Source organism: Epinephelus lanceolatus, chromosome 23, assembly GCF_041903045.1.
Source record: "Epinephelus lanceolatus isolate andai-2023 chromosome 23, ASM4190304v1, whole genome shotgun sequence".
Taxonomy (NCBI): domain Eukaryota; kingdom Metazoa; phylum Chordata; class Actinopteri; order Perciformes; family Serranidae; genus Epinephelus; species Epinephelus lanceolatus.
The window spans coordinates 15,019,120-15,036,485 of record NC_135756.1 but is presented as its reverse complement, the minus strand read 5'-3'; the positions used below and the strand labels follow the sequence as shown (position 1 = coordinate 15,036,485).

The 17,366-nt window shown below is 41.4% G+C and overlaps 1 protein-coding gene across 3 annotated transcripts in view; it reads left to right on the top strand.

The window, feature by feature from the left end:
- Positions 1-17,366, top strand: part of iqsec3a (IQ motif and Sec7 domain ArfGEF 3a) — a 178,823-nt gene that overhangs the window by 25,129 nt on the left and 136,328 nt on the right. For all 3 annotated transcript variants that reach the window (XM_033614824.2, XM_033614822.2, XM_033614825.2), the window contains exon 2: positions 11,509-11,589. In XM_033614824.2, coding sequence (XP_033470715.2) covers positions 11,509-11,589 — 81 coding nt within the window. The remainder of the gene's footprint in view (positions 1-11,508; positions 11,590-17,366) is intronic.

The following is a 17,366-nucleotide window of genomic DNA, read 5'->3' as shown; positions in this document are numbered from 1 at the left end:
CTTTTAGTGTTATTTACATCAAAATGTGAACATGCAGCTCCTCTGTGTTTTTCATCTTGTCATTTACATCTTATCTTACTATATAATGATGAAAACTCTGTGTGTCTGTTCCACGTTTTTCTCCTCACTGACTTGGTCAATCCATGTGAAATTTGGCACAGTGGTAGAGGGTCATGGGAGGATGCGAATGAAGCAATATTACATCAGTTGGCCAAAGGGGGGCGCTATAGCAACCAATTGAAATTGCAAACTTTGAATGGGCATATCTCATGCCCCGTATGTCATACAGACATGAGACTTTGCACAGAGATGCCTCTCCTCATGAGGAACAAATTTGCCTCAAGAACCCATGACTTCCAGTTATATAGATTTTCCGCCATTTTGAATTTTTTGAAAAACACTTAAAATCGATCTCTTCCTGGGAAGTTTGAACGATCTGCATGAAACTGGGTGAACATAATCTAGGGACCAATATCTAAAGTTCCCTCTTGGCAAAAGTTGGAAAACTTACTAAAACTGAGCTTCTATAAGGCAATGAATATTGCGGAGGGCGTGGCTCATCACATAAAGGTGTATAACATCTCAAGGGTTTTACCGATCACCACGCAACTTTGTAGGCATATGACCACACATAATCTGAGTGGACCCCTCCAATATTGACCCGATCAAACAAAATGGGGGCGCTAGAGAGCTAATTTCTTATCTAGGCCTAACCGCCATATCGATTTTTACTAAACTTGGTAGATATCTAGAACAGGACGCCTGTTTTTTGGGGGGTGGTGGGCCCACCGCTGCAACAAAGGCTAGCCGCACCTTTCCCATGTGAATTACCAGTGCGCCCCACTTTTAAGTCAATACAACATATAAACACTTTAACTATCTGAATTTCAATGTGCTACCTCAACTACTAATGTACAGTTTTAGCCCACTAACTATCCCACTATTGGCAATGGTACTACTGTATTTTCAATAAAGCAATCGTACTATCAAATTCACAAAAACTCTGTCTGAATACATTGCTCTTCTTAATGGGTTCAGTTGACTATTTAAGCTGCAATTTCCTATGACCTGTATCCCAAACACACACCATGTGAAACTGTGTGTAGGCAACTGTGCACTCAATGGGTATGGAGTAGTGTTTATAATAAACAGTTATACTATAAAAAAGTCTGAGGGGTGAGCTGTAGTTTAGTTTTTTCTTAGCTAGGCCACAACATGTGGTTGTTAGCTTAGTCACTAGCAAAAAAATTGTAGTTGGGGATGCTTGTCAGTTTCTCTTAGAGGCTGGTTTGTTTTGTTCTTCATAATGTTATATACGGATGAAACATGCACATACAGGATTGATTTTTCCTGTTTTCCTGCTTCCAATTTTTATTTGTCCCCATTAAAATAACACAGAGACAGCCAACCTGATTGTGTGTGACAAGCCCATGATGGGGATGGATGTTAGAGGATGTATTTGACAGTCCATTTCTTTTGAACAGAATAAGCTCAAGGCGAGTAAGGTCACTCCATTCCTACCTGACATTTTAGGCTTCTGTTACACATTGAAAGGGAACCTATTTCGGATACAGTCTTTTAGGGGTTCAAATCAAAGTAAAAAGTGTGACGACCAACCCCGTTCTCCCCCACATTGCTTAGCTGGGTTGTTCTTCAGCTTGGGGTGTGTGTGTGTGTGTGTGTGTGTGTGTGTGTGTGTGTGTGTGTGTGTGTGTGTGTTTTGTGCTACTGATTTAGCTTCTAATGTGAGTCAGACGCTGCACAGCCGCTCGTTCTCTGGCTCGGAGCTTGTGTATGTGACTGTGCTGTCCTAACAAGAGTCCGTGGCTTTGCAGCAGCTCGATCTTTGTTTCAGCTCCCTCAGTGGACACACCCCCAACATCTCAGAGCAGAGACTACAGCTTATTTTGAAACCTAATATTATATACTTGGTGATTTTTCTAATCATTCAAATTTAGCTGGGTGGTTAACAACACATTTTATGGTGGTGTGACACATATTTATTTCTGCTTTACCCCGACTTTAATAGAAGGTTTTATTTTTAACCCACCTTACTCTTGATGTGACTTTGACCTTGATTTTAAAATGCATTTATTCCAAAATGCTGAAATGAAAAAACAAACATAGAAATGACAGTAAACACAGAAATAATTCATTTTTAAGCAAGCAGCCATGAAACCTTAAAATGCCTCAGCTGCACCACTTGTGTTAATGTGTTTGCCTCCTCCAAGGTCAACAGTGTTTGTATTTACCATGTTTGGCCTTGAGGGGCAGACTCTAAAACTGCATAATATGTTATTTCAATGAGCGAACATGTTCACAGCTATTTTTTTTTCTTGGCTGGAAAGGAAATGGTCTGTGAAAACTAATCCGTCAATTATTGCGAGCTTTGATCCCTCCCCTCTCTCTCTCCCCCGCTCTTCTCTCTCTGTCCCGTGCTTCAAATTGTATCACTTGAGTGTGCACAGATCTTTTTCTGCCTTGAGCCGAGTTGAATCAGACGGAGAGCTATTGACACAGCAAAGCCGAATTCAACACAAGGAGGAGCGCATCGACAAACACATTAGACATGAGACGTTAAAACAAAATACAATGAAACCATGGTGTGCAGATTACACCCTCCCTCAAACAGACCCAGTGTGTGGAAGAGCTTATAAAAGCTTATAGATTTTTTATAGGTGGTATTAGTGAGCTTAGGCCATGAGGGGAACTGAGTCAGTGGTGTGGAAGATCAGAAAGCAGGTCATGCGAGTTCAGTTTAATCTTCAGCGCCCGCATTGATCAAACAGTTCGAGGGAGGCGTGTGTGTGTGTGTGTGCGCGCGCGCTTCAGACTGGAGGCGAGGGTTTGTAGTTTTGCAAATTTTCTGGAGAGGAATTCATGTTGATGTCGAAGTAATTCTGAACATGGGAGCGTGTGGATTGACGTCACAATAATACAGAGATTAATTAGTAAATGATAGCGTCTAGTCTTAACAGGTTGACGATGTGTAACATGATGGTTGACTCTTTATGCAGTTTTGTTCGTGCTGTCTCTGCGGCACAGCTGTGCCATTTAAAAGGTCCCCTCATGAACCACAAATTGTTATAAAATGCTTGCAAGCTGTTTTTGAGTGGAGAGATGGAGGTGATAGTAAAAGTGAGCGAAGAGAAAAATAATGGAGGGAAAATTGTGAGGAGCCAGAGATCAAAGCGGAATGAGACAGATGGTTAAGATGAATCAAAATGAAGGTGCTTTAAAAAGATAAAAAGAGTTCACGCTCTTTCCATCCCATAATACTTCCCTATGAGGTGTTTTTCTCAAATACGGTGAAATCAGTCATTCAGATATAAACTATTTTATTTATATTTTATTGACGCAGTTTGGGTTGAGAGTGGATCTATGTCAGTTTTGTTTGTGCATCTGTCTCATCATCAGAAGCAACTAACCCCACTGCATGCTTCACCTTCTCTTCAGTAATACCCATTGATTAAATTCAAATGAGCTCGGCTTTTTTTCCCCAACGCCGTTGTCAAGAAAAGGATGACTCAGCTGGTTTGGAGTGTCTGAGATTATGCCGTCTTTATTCATACATATGTATATCGGTCAGCTCACAAACTCAGAGGCAAGTGGGAGCACAGATTTGAAACTGCAGTAGGAGGATGCTGCAGAACCAGTGTTAAGATCATCGTAAACTTTTATTTAATACATATAAAGTAAAGTTTTGATAATAAAGACTTAAGGTAAGACTAGCAGGAACAGCTCATTGGCCTTCATGTTCTAAAAGCTAGAGGGGAAACAATGAATGATCACCAAAGTAGTGGCCATTTTCTATATTTTGGCACAGCTAGTTAAAGCTTTTAGCTTTCTTTTAAAAATATTAAGCGAACTGGCTTTCCTGATATCTATCGGTAGTGTGTTCCACAGCTTTGGGAAGTAATTGATAGAGGCTGCATCCCCAGTTTTCTTTTGGCAGTGACTGGGACCTCCAGTAAACCAGCAGCAGATGATCCCAGTGTTTCTAAGGGTGAATAGTTATCAATTTTGGTCCTGTCACATTTGGGGCTTTGTGTAGAAGGACGAGAACTTTAAAATAAATTCTGTTCATCCTGTTCTCACTTCCAACTTGTCAAATACTGCTGCTTTGTCAGTGATGTTGGCGTCCGACACTGACGCAAAGAGGCACCCATCGTGGCAGTAAGATACGCATCAGGCTGTGGCAGTTTGTAATGCCTCCAGCAAGTACCGTTACAGAGCAAGAAAGTCTGTATAGGGAAACTGGGAGGGGTGGTGGATGGGTCAAACAAACCCTGGACTTTTACCTGAAAGCAAAGTTGCAAATCCAAGGATGGCGAAGGAATGATTGGCTAGTACTTGTTGCCTTTGTTGGTTGGATCGGTTGGGTTTGGGTAAGAGGGGTGGGATTGGTGAGGGTTAGGGTAAGAATGTCAGGGTAAGCCAATCAGAGGCAGAGTAAGGTGGGACCATTCCCTCGCTATCCAAGGATTTGCACCCAGGAGCCTGCTGTATGTTTCCTGTGTGAACTGTAAACCAAACCATGATGTATTTTCTAAACCTAACCATGTGCTTTTTTTTTGCCTTAACCTAACCAGACTTTTGCTGCGTACACTTCAGGAAATAAACCTCAAGAATGTTTTACCAGCATTGCAAGTTTATTCTGTAGAAGACTGTACTCATGTAGCAAGTTGAACCTACATATTTCCTTTGAAAACAGAAGTTTATTTTGAGAAGACATAATTCATGTAACAAGCATAGATTGACAAGCTGTCCTTGGACATCCAAAACAGATGCAGGAGGATACATAGCACTTCATATTTATATGTGTAGATCCACTGACGAAGTAGCAGTATTTGAGAAGGTGGAATGAGAAGGTGTTGAAATGGTACAGGAAGCCAGTGCAGAGCAGCTAACACTGGCCTGATGTGCTCTCTTCTCTTGGGTCTGGTCAATATCCGAGCTGTAGAGTTTTGAATGAGCTGAAGTCTGTCAGTCTTTTTAGGAAGCTAGTAAAATGCATTACACTGGTCGAGTCAGCTTCAAGTTAAGGCATGAATCAGTTTTTCACCATCTTTTTCATTTATAGCCTAAATGGTTGTTTAGCTGGTGGAAGAATTATGTTTTTGTCTCCTTGGTAATGTGGGACTTGAAGCTTAGATCTGAATCTTGCATCATACCAAGACTTGTAACCTCAGATGTAACCCAGGGAGTTAATTTCCTCACATTATATCTCTTTAGTATTTCAGTTTTGTCCTTGTTTAACTTTAAAACAATATTTCTCATCCATTTATTAATTGCCAAAAGACAGGTAGTGATGGAGTTCATAGCTGCAGCATCAGAGATGTACAGTTGAGTGTCATCTGCATAAGTATGAAAACACACATTGTGTTCTGTAATGATGTCACCAAGTGGCAGCATGTGTCATGAGAATAATAATGGACCAAGACAGCTTCAAAGTGGAGGTCATGTTACTCACACACATGACCTCCAAGATCTCATGACAGTGGTATCCATCTTCTTATCTGAGTCTTGGAGAGAATGACTATGAATAAGCGTATTTCATGTCAGGTTGCTGAAACCTTGACTGTGATTCACAGACATCATTAGGTTTGTGTTTGTTTGCTGTCATTTTCAGCAGGTAAATAAAGTTACAGCAGTATTAATGTGACACAATTGATTAGTCTTTTAACCTAGATGTTTTTATACCTTGTACTGCAGTATATACATGCTTTATCTGCGTGAACAAGTGGCTCTGCTGTTTCCAATGCTCACTCTAATCTGTGTCCCCTCAGAGACCGCCTGTGTTCTCAACCTATTAAAAACGGCCACAGCGGTGTCATGGTCGTTAAGGCGAACACAATTAGAGGAGCCATTAACAATGGGAATTAATTTGCTGTCATACCCTCCTTGTACTGTCTGCTGTTGTTGCTGTCAAATCCCCCCCCCCAACCTCCCTTTTAGGCGCGCTCTCTGTCTCCGTCCTTACAGAGCTGGACAAGGAGAGACCTTTAGGATCAACCTTTAGAGCCTGCCTAACCTAAAAATTCTAATTCTTTTCAGAGGACCTTGTGTATGGTGTGATAAACTTTTGCACTTCACAGAAGAAAACAGATTGAAGTGCTCTTGAGGCGAACCGGCGGCCTTGCCTTTGAAAGAGGTATATAAGAAGACACAGAGGTCTCCTTGTTTTCTCTGTCCTCTCCCAGGGGACAGACAGGAGGGGAAGTTGAAAGAGATGAGGGCAGGCAGATCGCCTACAGGGCAGGAGATCAAAAAGCGAAAGAGGGACGATAAGGGATTGAGAGGTGGTAACTGCTGGGAATATGTGCTTTGCTTTCTCTTTAAGTCTCACCTCTCTCCTCTCTGTCCTCCATGTCCCCCGTCCAGGGATAAGGACACGGCATATGGAAAGCTCTTTTTACTGGCTACATCCTCTGGCAGCAAGAGTAATTGAGCAAATAGCTCTCTTGCACAACACACCGTGCCTGTAGGACCTGAAAAAAGGGGGGATGGGGAGTCGTAGAGAGTGATGGAAAATCAGTGTAAAAGGGACAGAGGCAGAGGAGAAGAGCGGGGGGGAAGGGATGATACCGGAGAGCGAGATGGATGAAGCCAGAAAATGAAGAATGTGAGGCAGCGTCCAGGTTGAAATAGAGGGCATACTGATGAAGGCAGGAAAGTGAAGGCACTCACGGCTTTCTCACATGCGCGTTAAAATTTTATATCCTTGCTCTTTCCTCTCTACATTTCAGTATCATCCTCACTTCTGACTATCTACAGCACGTTCCAGTAGAATACGGGAACGTCTTTAAAAATGCTTTGAAGCTGCCACATTTCCTGTAAATCTCCTTCTGCTGAAATGTGAGAACATGTTTTTTAAACATTGCCATTAGTTTTACGGAAATGTTGTGATTCCTAGGACGAAACTTTTGGGTAAAGTATTTTATAGCTTGGCTGGAAGGGACTAAACAGTGACAGGAAGGATAGGGATAAGATATATGGACATGACCTCAATCATTTTGATGACCTCTATAGACCCTTTTAGGGCTAACATCACAATGACGTCATTTTATTAGCTGGAGGCAAACAGGACTCTCCACCACAGGGCTGTAGGCTACATAGGAGTCTTAAAATGTCGTCTTGTTGTGTTATTATTGTGCCAAATTGGAAGGAGTCATGGCTCAAAACTTAGATTTTATCACATACCAGTCACCATTGCCTTTCAACAAAAACAAAGACAACTAGGATTTAATATGATAAGACAAACTGACTGGACGGAGGCGATCTCAGAGAGTGCAGTGCTGTGGATAACCGAATGGTACATTCCAACAGTGTTACGAATTTACGAATTGTCCGGCTTGTACCTCGGAATGAGTATTTTCTGAATGCACCACTCACATCATCTTCCTCCACTGTCTAAAACAAGCTAGCAGAACTTGCTAGCTAGAGCTGGCTGATGTCGATGGAGAATTGTTTTGCCTCCAGCTAAGCCCCGCCCACCAATAAACATCATACTGTTTACAAACTATAGACTAAAGGGTCTATACTGCCTGTTGCATGCCACCAACATTGACCCACCATCACTTTAGCCAACATGATGCTAGAATAAACAGCAGGGTTTTCCCGACTATTAGCAGCCCTTTTTTTTTCTCTACACCTCTGCCTACTATCGCAAGTGTGAAGAAAAAACACTACGTCAGGGATGACACAGTGTATCTACTGATAGCTTGCAGCTGCACTTTTGAGGTGGAGGATGCACAGTCCTTATAATCATTAGTTTGCCACTCTCTGGCCATGAGCCAAAAGTCTGACCTTTGTAGTTTTACCCTCCAACACTCAACACTTCAACACATCCTCCACTCTGTAAATCCATCAGCAACCTGCCTGGCTCCTAGGCCGTCTGTCCCCGGGAGCCAACTGCAGCACATGGGCCAGATTATGGAGGTAACTGCAGTATTCCTTGACCTTTGCTGAGCTTGTCTATTAGTGGAAAGAGGCATCACTTGGTTTTGTTTGTTGGCCAATTTTTGTATTAAGTCTCCAACTGAGTAATTTTGGGCTTCTCCTGTAAAGGTACTATGATTTTATATACACTCACTGGCCACTTTATTAGGTACACCTTGCAGTTATTCATCAAGCAGAAATGCCAAACATTCTCTGGTTCCAGCGACTCAGATAAGGATTTACTGCTTTTCAATGTCACATATATTCGTAAACTGATCATCTATTTCTTTATAATCTAACATTTAATAGCTAAAACCATTAATCAGTTTACCATTAAAATAATTGGAAGCCCTTTTGCTGTGGAAAAATTGGACGCAAATCTTTGTTTGGACTTTGTTTCACTGCATCAAGGTTAAGAAAACTTTCCACAAGCCAGCCTTTTTTCTTCAACATCTCTGTGTCTGTCCATGGTGCTGACACATTCAGTCTGTGTCTTTCTCTGTGGTGCTGAAACCATGAAGCGCCGTCTCTTTGTGTCTGTCTGTCACCATGGTGATGAAACACTCAAACTCTCGAACTCTCCGTCTCTGTCTCTCTCGTTATATCATCTTTCAGATCAACTGAACACAGACAAACACATCAAAAGCAGAACAATGCACATTAAATGTGGCCTTTCACTTCATCTGCATCTTTCATTCATTTAGTCCCCCGAATTCCATCTGTCACAAACTGAGAAACTCAAACGCATCGCGCTTCACATTGATATTATCTAGTTAAAAGGTGACCTGTGGAGTTTTCTTGTGAATAAACAAAGTTATTTTTACATTTACTGGCTCCCATTAAAACACAATGGGCCTATTGCAAGGTCCTTTTTGTATCCTTATCTTACTTTTTTTTTTGTTGTGAGCCAGGTGAATTTCACCTGTTCATGAGGATGTTATTAATGTGTGAGATTTCATTATTAGCAACATCAACACCTATAAATTTGCCATATAAAGCTGGTTTCACTCTAATTGTTGGTGTGATTTACTCATAAGAATGTTAGACTTTCACACTGCAGAGCCTCTAGTCCTAGTTTTAGAAATCAGCACACAGAAACAAAACAAGTTTATTGTAAATACATAAAGTTTTAAAAGTAATTTCTACATTCAGGTGCATTTTAGTGCAGGGAATGAAACAGCTCGTCACATTACTGTAAATATGAACTGTAACTAATTAGTAGCTAGGTTGCCAGACATCAATAATCTGAAATTGGCTCATAAAAAGGAAGCACTGAATCACCTTTCCATAGCATTTAGAGTATTAAAGCAGCTATTATCGTGACTGTCACTCAGGGTGTTTTCACACTTGGTCCTTTTCAGCCCTCTAATTGGACTCAGAGTGGTGACTCAGCATTTTTTGTGCATATGTGAACACAGAATTTGGACCCTTCTGAAGCAACCCGTACTCAGACCATCTTACGGAGGTGGTCTGAGTACAGTTCGCTTCAAGTCCGCAGTGCGGTTCGCTTTGCTCTTTGCTATTGCATTTAGCCCTCTAGATCGCATGCTGTTGCAATGGGATGCTTGAAAAAACAGACAAAACCACATTGGCCTGTAATGCTTGCAAGGACGCAGGACGAGGAGTAGTTTGGTCCACGGAAGATACTGCAGGTCTCTATGTGTAGAATGTAGAATACATCAAATGGCAACAGTCTACAGCACAGAAACACTAAGGATTACCTCCAAAGTTTATTTGAAAGAGAGGGGCTTCATAACTGCACTGCAGTGCCATGCCAAAGTAAAAATAAAACTATGTCAATATATATTATAGGCTATAGTGTGAACAGCAAGAGGACTGAGGTCCCATCAGAGCTGAAATTGACCAGAAAGAGAACTGAGTCCCTTCTCTGTTGGTCCACTTTTTGTTACACTTTCAGAGGACTGAGTTCGGTTTGTTTTAAAAGGACTATATGTGAAAACACCCTTAGATACTTCCACATCGTTTCACTTAGTTGGAACCGTCTTAAGCAAAAACGACCATTGAGTAGAAAAGACACACATTTTGCAGGCTGCAGTTGTAAGGGTGAACAATTAGTAAATAATCTGTCTCTGGGAGATCACACAAGAAGGCTGATAAAACCGGAAGACCTGAGCCAGAAAGAGTCAGAAGACAAACAATGGGTCAAACAGGCTGCTGCAGCCATGAGGCAGAATACACAATGCTGACTGTGGAGTTTAAATATACTGGGCTGATGACTAATGTGAAGCAGGTGTGCAGGGAGGAGACTGCTAAGGTGATGAGCTAGAAGGAGAAATACACTGAGGACAACTGGTGGGCAGGTGAGGAATGACGGGATCTAAAATTGTCAGGGATCAGCTCAGGATGGACCCAAATGCAGAGCAGCAGGCAGGTTGAGGTTTTAACGGAAAGTGAGCTTGAACACCTCAGTCAGGCCCAGCAGCCCCTCCCCCCACCACTTCACCGCCTGGAAAAAGGAGGCTCACACCTACAAAGAGGAGGCAGACATCAAACCTGACCCTCCCAGGTTCATGCCGACCAGGAACCCTGGACAAACGTTTGTGTGTCACTAAAAATGACTTGGCTTTAATTGGCACAAAGATGGTGTTGAGAAGGGGTCGGCGGTTTAGGCAACAAACTACTTGGTTATAGTCAGGAAAAGATTGTGGATTTCGCTTGGCTTTGAGTGGCACAAACGCCACTTGTTTGTTGGTCTCAAACACCATTTTCCTGGGTCGAAGTCCAGTTTAGGCAACGGAAGTACTTGGTTATGATTAGGAAAAGATTGCGGGTGTTGCTCAAAAATCTCTCAGCTTTGAGTGGCACAAACGAAGCCAGAGAGGTGGCCGTGTGTCGTTAGAAAACACTTGGGTTTGAGTGGCACAAATATGGCGGTAAGAAGGGGTCAGCAGTTAGGTTAAGGCAACAAAACCACTTGGCTATGGTCAGGAAAAGATTGTGGATTTTGATAAAAAAAAAAAAAAACACTCTGCTTTGAGTGGCACAAACGCCACTTGGTCGTTGGTCTCAACCACCACTTTCCTGGGTCCAAGTCCTATTTAGGCAACAAAACTACTTGGCTATGATTAGGAAGAGACTGTGGTTTATGTTGTTCACATGAAGCAACTCATGCAAGGGGTCATCGGTAAAGTTAAGGCATCAGAACTCCTTGGTTACAGTTAGGAAAAGACATCTGGGTTTGAGTGGCACAAACACAGCAACCAATGTTGTTTGATGGTGTCAAACACTGCTCACCTGGGTTAAAGTTGGGTGTTTGTTGGACCTATTCACCTCCCCACCTATTCACCCTAACTTTCACCCACTTTCACATTCTTCACAAACTATGTCTGTTGCTTTGAGCGCATAATAATGACCCAGATGGGTTTACATTGGAGTTGGTGGAAAGTCCGGTGCTTCTCAGGCAGACACTAAACTCTTCTGAAGTGGAATATTTTCAGGCTCTGGAGGTGAAACCAGGCTGAAAACCACAAGAAAGAATTAAACTTTTAGTGTGACATCCATTTTGATCTTTTATATTAATTCCTGTTTCTCCTCTTCTTCACACAGCAACCAAACAGTGCTTCACCAGTTCTGCTGCCCCGCCCCAGAGGCCCCCGAGGGGGAGACCTCTACTGCCTGTGTCCCCAGGTAAGACGACTGCATCCTTGAAACATCTGCACAAATATTTTTGTTTTTTACTTCTTTATTTACTTTGAATAATTTTAAGTTTTATTTTCTGTAAATTTTAATTGCAGCCACGTATCATGCATCCTGTTAGTAGCGGTGCTGCAGTAGCTACTTTAGGCAACACAACTACCCCAGCAGTGTTTTCTAAGTTGAAGTGGTTGTAAAGGCTTCAGATTCTTCCAGAAACTATCTGAAATTCTGCCCCTCCGTGATCACAATGAGTCAGTCACATCAGCTTGGGTTTTGGGTCTTGTTGAGGCTGCAAGATTTTTTTCCTGAGCAAATCTAGAGACATTGAGGATTTGTTATTTGTCAATATTTGTCAGACGACTGAGATAAACCCACACAGTAGTAAAATCCAACTCAAACAAATCAAGATCCCATTTCCTGGACAAGTCCTTGGTGAAGCAGTCTGTCTGATAATTGAATAATTTGAAAAGTATTACATTGAGTTTAGTAAGGAAAGCCGGACGATAATGCTGTTATCTTTTTATGTCAGATTGGCACATGACAGTGATAGAGCTGATGCTTCCAGCTGGAAACCCAACACTTGCATATCCAAAAAGTCTTTTGTATTTCAATCAAAGTTATTGAAGTCAGACAATTTAAAAGCTCCGTCCTGGGGAATAGGAAAAACAGACCAGCTAATAATTGGCTGCTGTAACACCTCTACCTTTGTACGACAACTTTGAGGGGTATGATAATTAATATTTAGTGTTGAATGGGCCGACTGGAAAATATAGAATTAGATAAGCAAGTACAAAAAGAAATAATAGTTGCCTTTGACAAGGTATTATCTCGCCCCTTTCAAGCAGAATTGACAGCACAAAAAAAATTGTTTGCCTGCTGCTTTTATTTAACGAAGTGCACTCTCCCACCAGAGTTTCGCCGAAAATTAAGGCATTCATCTGGCCAAGGCATCAGTAGCAATTAAACCATCCGCCCGAAAATGGTTTGTTTTTTGTGAACTGCCAGTTTCACAGGACTGTTTTGCTGCTTTGTATGAGCTTGGCAGAAAATAGCAGATAAGCAAATGCATATTGATGGCGAATCATAGCCCCCACAGTGCCGGAAATAATAAGTAGCAGAAGGCTGCAGTCCAACATGCACAGGCAGAATCACACTTTAAACACTTCAGAGGACTGTGATGTATTAAATCAAGCACACAGATAGACTGAAGGACAGAGAAGTGTAGGAGGGAAGGGAGACAAGTGAACTCTTATTATTGGCTTTGTTTGCCACTTTAAAAGGTTCTGTATGTATCTTTACCAGTATTAATCAGTTTTTATTGCAGATGGGTGAAGAGCTTGGAACATAACTTAAAAACTGAGACTGTCCCTGATTTTTTCCGTTGCCTCTACCATGTGGACTGACACAATGTGAAGGGATCAGGCAAGATTTTTACTGTAAAATCCAAAGTATGTGGCGTCATGTGTGTTCGGAAGTGCCTTGCCTCTCTTCAGCTCCGTTAGCTAAGAAATGGAGTCCGCTAACGTCAACAAACGACTGGTACCCACCACAACACAAGAGTCAGCACATGCTATTTCTGTTATGTAATTTTACAATGGTGGCCCAGTGAAGAAGGACCTTTGCAGGGCACTCTGTAGCAACTTGAATTCAGCCACAGTGCCAGGGGTCTGATCCCGGACTGCCCTCTTGACCGCTGGATCAGTAAACTTTGCTGTTGCCACTGACCACCAGGCTGCTGTGACACCCAGGACTGGGGTTTGCACCAGGCCCCCAGGAAAGCGTTTTAGCCTTGCGTCTAATTCTACCCAGTGACTTCTCAGGGTATTGGTAAAAAATCCCACCTGGCCCGCAGAAGCATTTTCTCCATAGTGCACCATTGTAAAAGAGACGTCTGTAAAACTGTTGACAGGACACCTTGAATTGCAAACACGGTCAATTATGACTCTTTTTATTTTAAATTTTTGATCCGTGGTGGTTTTTTTATTTGTAAAACTTTCTTCAACCTAAAAAAAAGCAATTTAAAATAATGTGATGTCAGCAGAATGTAAAGTTTATGAGCTGAGCAAGAAGTCGTGAGTTGGGCCAGCAAGAGAAACACTACTGCGTATATTTAGTGGGCCGCATACCACGAAAGTATACCCAGAGGCTAGAAACGTTTTGTCGCATATGCGCCAGGTGAGCAGTTTCATTGGAATGAATAGGCGTCATCTTGGCATTCAGTATGGGAATTATTGTACATCTATGGTTTGCTGTAACAAGCAGTGAGCCAGGTGAGAGTGGACTCAAACGCATGACTCTGAAAACAAGTCGAATGAAATAACAGTCTTTACTGGTCAAAAGGTAGGTCCGGTACACAGACGGTCTATCAGTGGAGGCAAACGAATCCAATAGGGATGAGGCCAAAAAAAACAAGAAAAGGACACAGGGAAACAAAAGGGTGGAATGCTAGACACACCAGGAGCTAAGATGAACTGATTTCAGTTCCCTTCCAGCGCTGACAAGAAATTTTAACGTTAGAGGAAGCACTGATATGTGAAATATATTGTAATATTGTGGGTTTAGCTGGCTATTGTCAGCTAACGTTAGCTTGCTTGCTAACGTGGACAAATTGCTAGCTAGCTAACTTGGCAAAATAGAAAATGAAATACAGAAACACTGAAGATAGGAATGTTATTGTAAAAATGATTTAAATTTATTTTCCAGCCTTCTGTCAACATGATATCATGGTCTTGTGTTTGTCAATGTCCTGGTGGATGCCAAGGTGTTTATTCACAGCTACTGTACGTGTACCAGAGCGCTAGCAACAGAATGCTGACTGAGTTCACGTAATGGCCTCAGATAGGGGTATTACAAATAACAAGGATTTTCTGAAAGTTACATACAGAACCTTTAAACAGCAGAAGGAGCTCTATTAAGGTGTTTCCGATAAATTGTCAGACACTGACTGACTCAAAACCTAAGTATCTGTTGTCACTTCATGCCTCCATTCAGTACATAAAAATTCCAGAGGCAGTTGTTAAAACTGAACAGGAGTGACTTTCATAAAATCAAAGCTGGAGGGGAAATTGGAAAGGTAGAAAATAAAAAGACAAGAATCGATAAAGTTCAGCAGCATGAACTTTGCTAGATCGAAGTCGTTTGGTGCTGTTGTGTTTTGGGATTGCTTTGTGCTTAGGGACCATTAGCAAAAGGGACAAACAAAGTGCACAACAGAAGGGTCCTTGCTAACTTCACACCCCCTTCATATCCTGAAAACAACCCCCTCACCAATCTCTGAAGCAAACCACTTCAAAGCAGGACTCTCTGGGGCCGAGACAGAAAGCAGCTTGTGGTTTTGTCTTTTTTTTTTGTTGTTGTTATTGTTGCGTCTTATCTCTTTTTCGAAAGCTGTATTCTGTTGATTTCTGTATTTCCGCATTGTTGTCAGTGATTTGTTGGTCATTTACTCACGTGGCATCACCACATCACATCACAGCGACATAACTCCACATGGCACCCACACCTCATTGCATCCATCGTCACTCATGTTCACTTCATTCGGGCTTGTCTCTCCACTGTGGTCACGTTAAGTTTGAAAGAGTCATGTATGAATATTACCATGTAACAAAAAGTGTAACTATGCAATGTAAAAAAACAACCAAAAAAACAACCATAATGCATTGATGTGTGTACTGTAGGGTCTTTCCCATGTTGGAAACTGGTGAGCCTTCTTGTTGACACATGTAATGCATCTGTGTTCATGTGAAAAAAAAAAAAAAAAGTTCTTATCATGTTGCATGCTTTGGCTTGGCAGTGATCAGAACATAGCTCCCTGTCTATCTGTGTGTGTGTGTGTGTGTTAATGTACATGTGTGTGTGTGCCAGTGTGTCACGAAGATACACACAGCGTATGTTAGATAATTTACATACTCCAGGAAAACACATGACACTGTGCACAACACCAGATCAGCAGGGAGATCCCTAATGAAAGACTGGCCAAAGACTCACATCACTTAAACCCTCTGAATCCTCATTTTGTTTTGTTTTGTTTGCTTGTTATTTATTTATTTATTTATCTATCTGTATATGAATGCATTGGGGAGAATGTCTTTGTTTCAGGAATATAGATACCATATTGACTGGAAGTTCTAAGCCTTATAGAGGCAAAAAAAACAAAACATAAAATAGTAATTTGTCATATATTGTCAGACATTAATTTGCAGCAGCCTACTTGTATTTTGTGAATAATAATGCTCTAATTTTCTCTCACTTGTGGATCTACAGTTTCTGTAAAGGCTAGGGGGATAAAAACAGGAGGCAGAACGTTGTCAACTGCCATAGATTCATTGAGTTGCGCTGTGGTCTAAAACTTGAGCAAATTGGCATGGTTAAAGGTATGCTGAATTAGCTATTAGCAGTAACTGTTTGCACTGCACCAGTGGATGTACAGATAACTATCACTCCATCACTGGATTATTTGAAGGAAGACAACCTATTATGTTCATTTTCCAGGTTCATACTTATATTTTGGGTTTCTGCTGGAACATGTCTACATGCTTTAATGGTTAAAAAACTGAAGGAGTTTGTGCTAAAACACCTGGCTCACCCTCTGTCTGAAACACTCACTTAAAGTGCCTGTCTTTCCACCGACATCGCAGCCATGGTAATGACTATAACAGAGTATAGCGACACTTTCTACAAGAAATGTTTCAGCAGGAATATGAACTGAAATTGGTAAGAAAGCAGCAACCAAGATTACAGGTTTCCCCAACGTTAGCATGTAGCTACATGTAGCAGTGTACTTGCAGTCCCAGACTTGACTTCAACCGAGTACAGCGGCACTTTTTTCCATTAAAATAACCACTATAATCTTCTGAACACAGACATGTTTCAGCAGGAGTATTATCTGAAATAATGGAGAAATTAACCTCATTAGCAACCAAGATTACAGGTCTCACTGACGTTAGCATGTAGCTACATGTAGCAGTGTTGCGTAATGGAGTATAGCGGCACTTCCTCCTGGGTAAATTCCCAACAAAAGCTTCGGAACACAATTCCACATGCTCTAGCAGGAACATGATCCGAAATCAGAGAGATATAACAACATTAGCAACCAAGATTACAGGTTTCCCTGACGTTAGCATGTAGCTACATGTAGCAGTGTACTTGCAGCTATGAAATGACTGTAACACAGTTTAGTGCTACTTCCTCCTGTTAAAATCACCAATATTCTTGTTTCAACAGGAATATGATCCGAAATATGAGAGAAATTAACGTCAGCAACCAAGATGACATGATTCCCTAACGTTAGCATGCAGCTACATGTAGCAGTGCAGGCTATGTAATGTAAGCACTCAGTAGTGTGCCTGGAGCAGATGAATATTAAATAAATCTTTCGTGAGCTGACGTCAGCTTGTTGCCAAAGTAGAAAAAAGTAGAGAATCCAGAATGGTCTGACATACATTTACCTCATTATTTGACATTGGCCATGTTTAATACGAACATCTGGTATTGTAATGTTATATTCATGACAGAAAATAATGTGCTGAATTTAAAAATGTGTGTATTGTGTGTTTTTATATTTTATGGAGTTAAAACTCAGAGAAAAGGGAGTGGGATTTTTGACGCAAACTGCTGCAGTCAGGCCCAGATAACATAAACCCTGCTAAATCTACAAAATATAAAAATAAAAGTGAGTGAATTCAGTTGTCCTGTATGATTGAGGGGATCCGCTCGCCACCAAACGAGGTCTGATTAACATAAAAAGGACGACTCATTGCCTCTTTGTG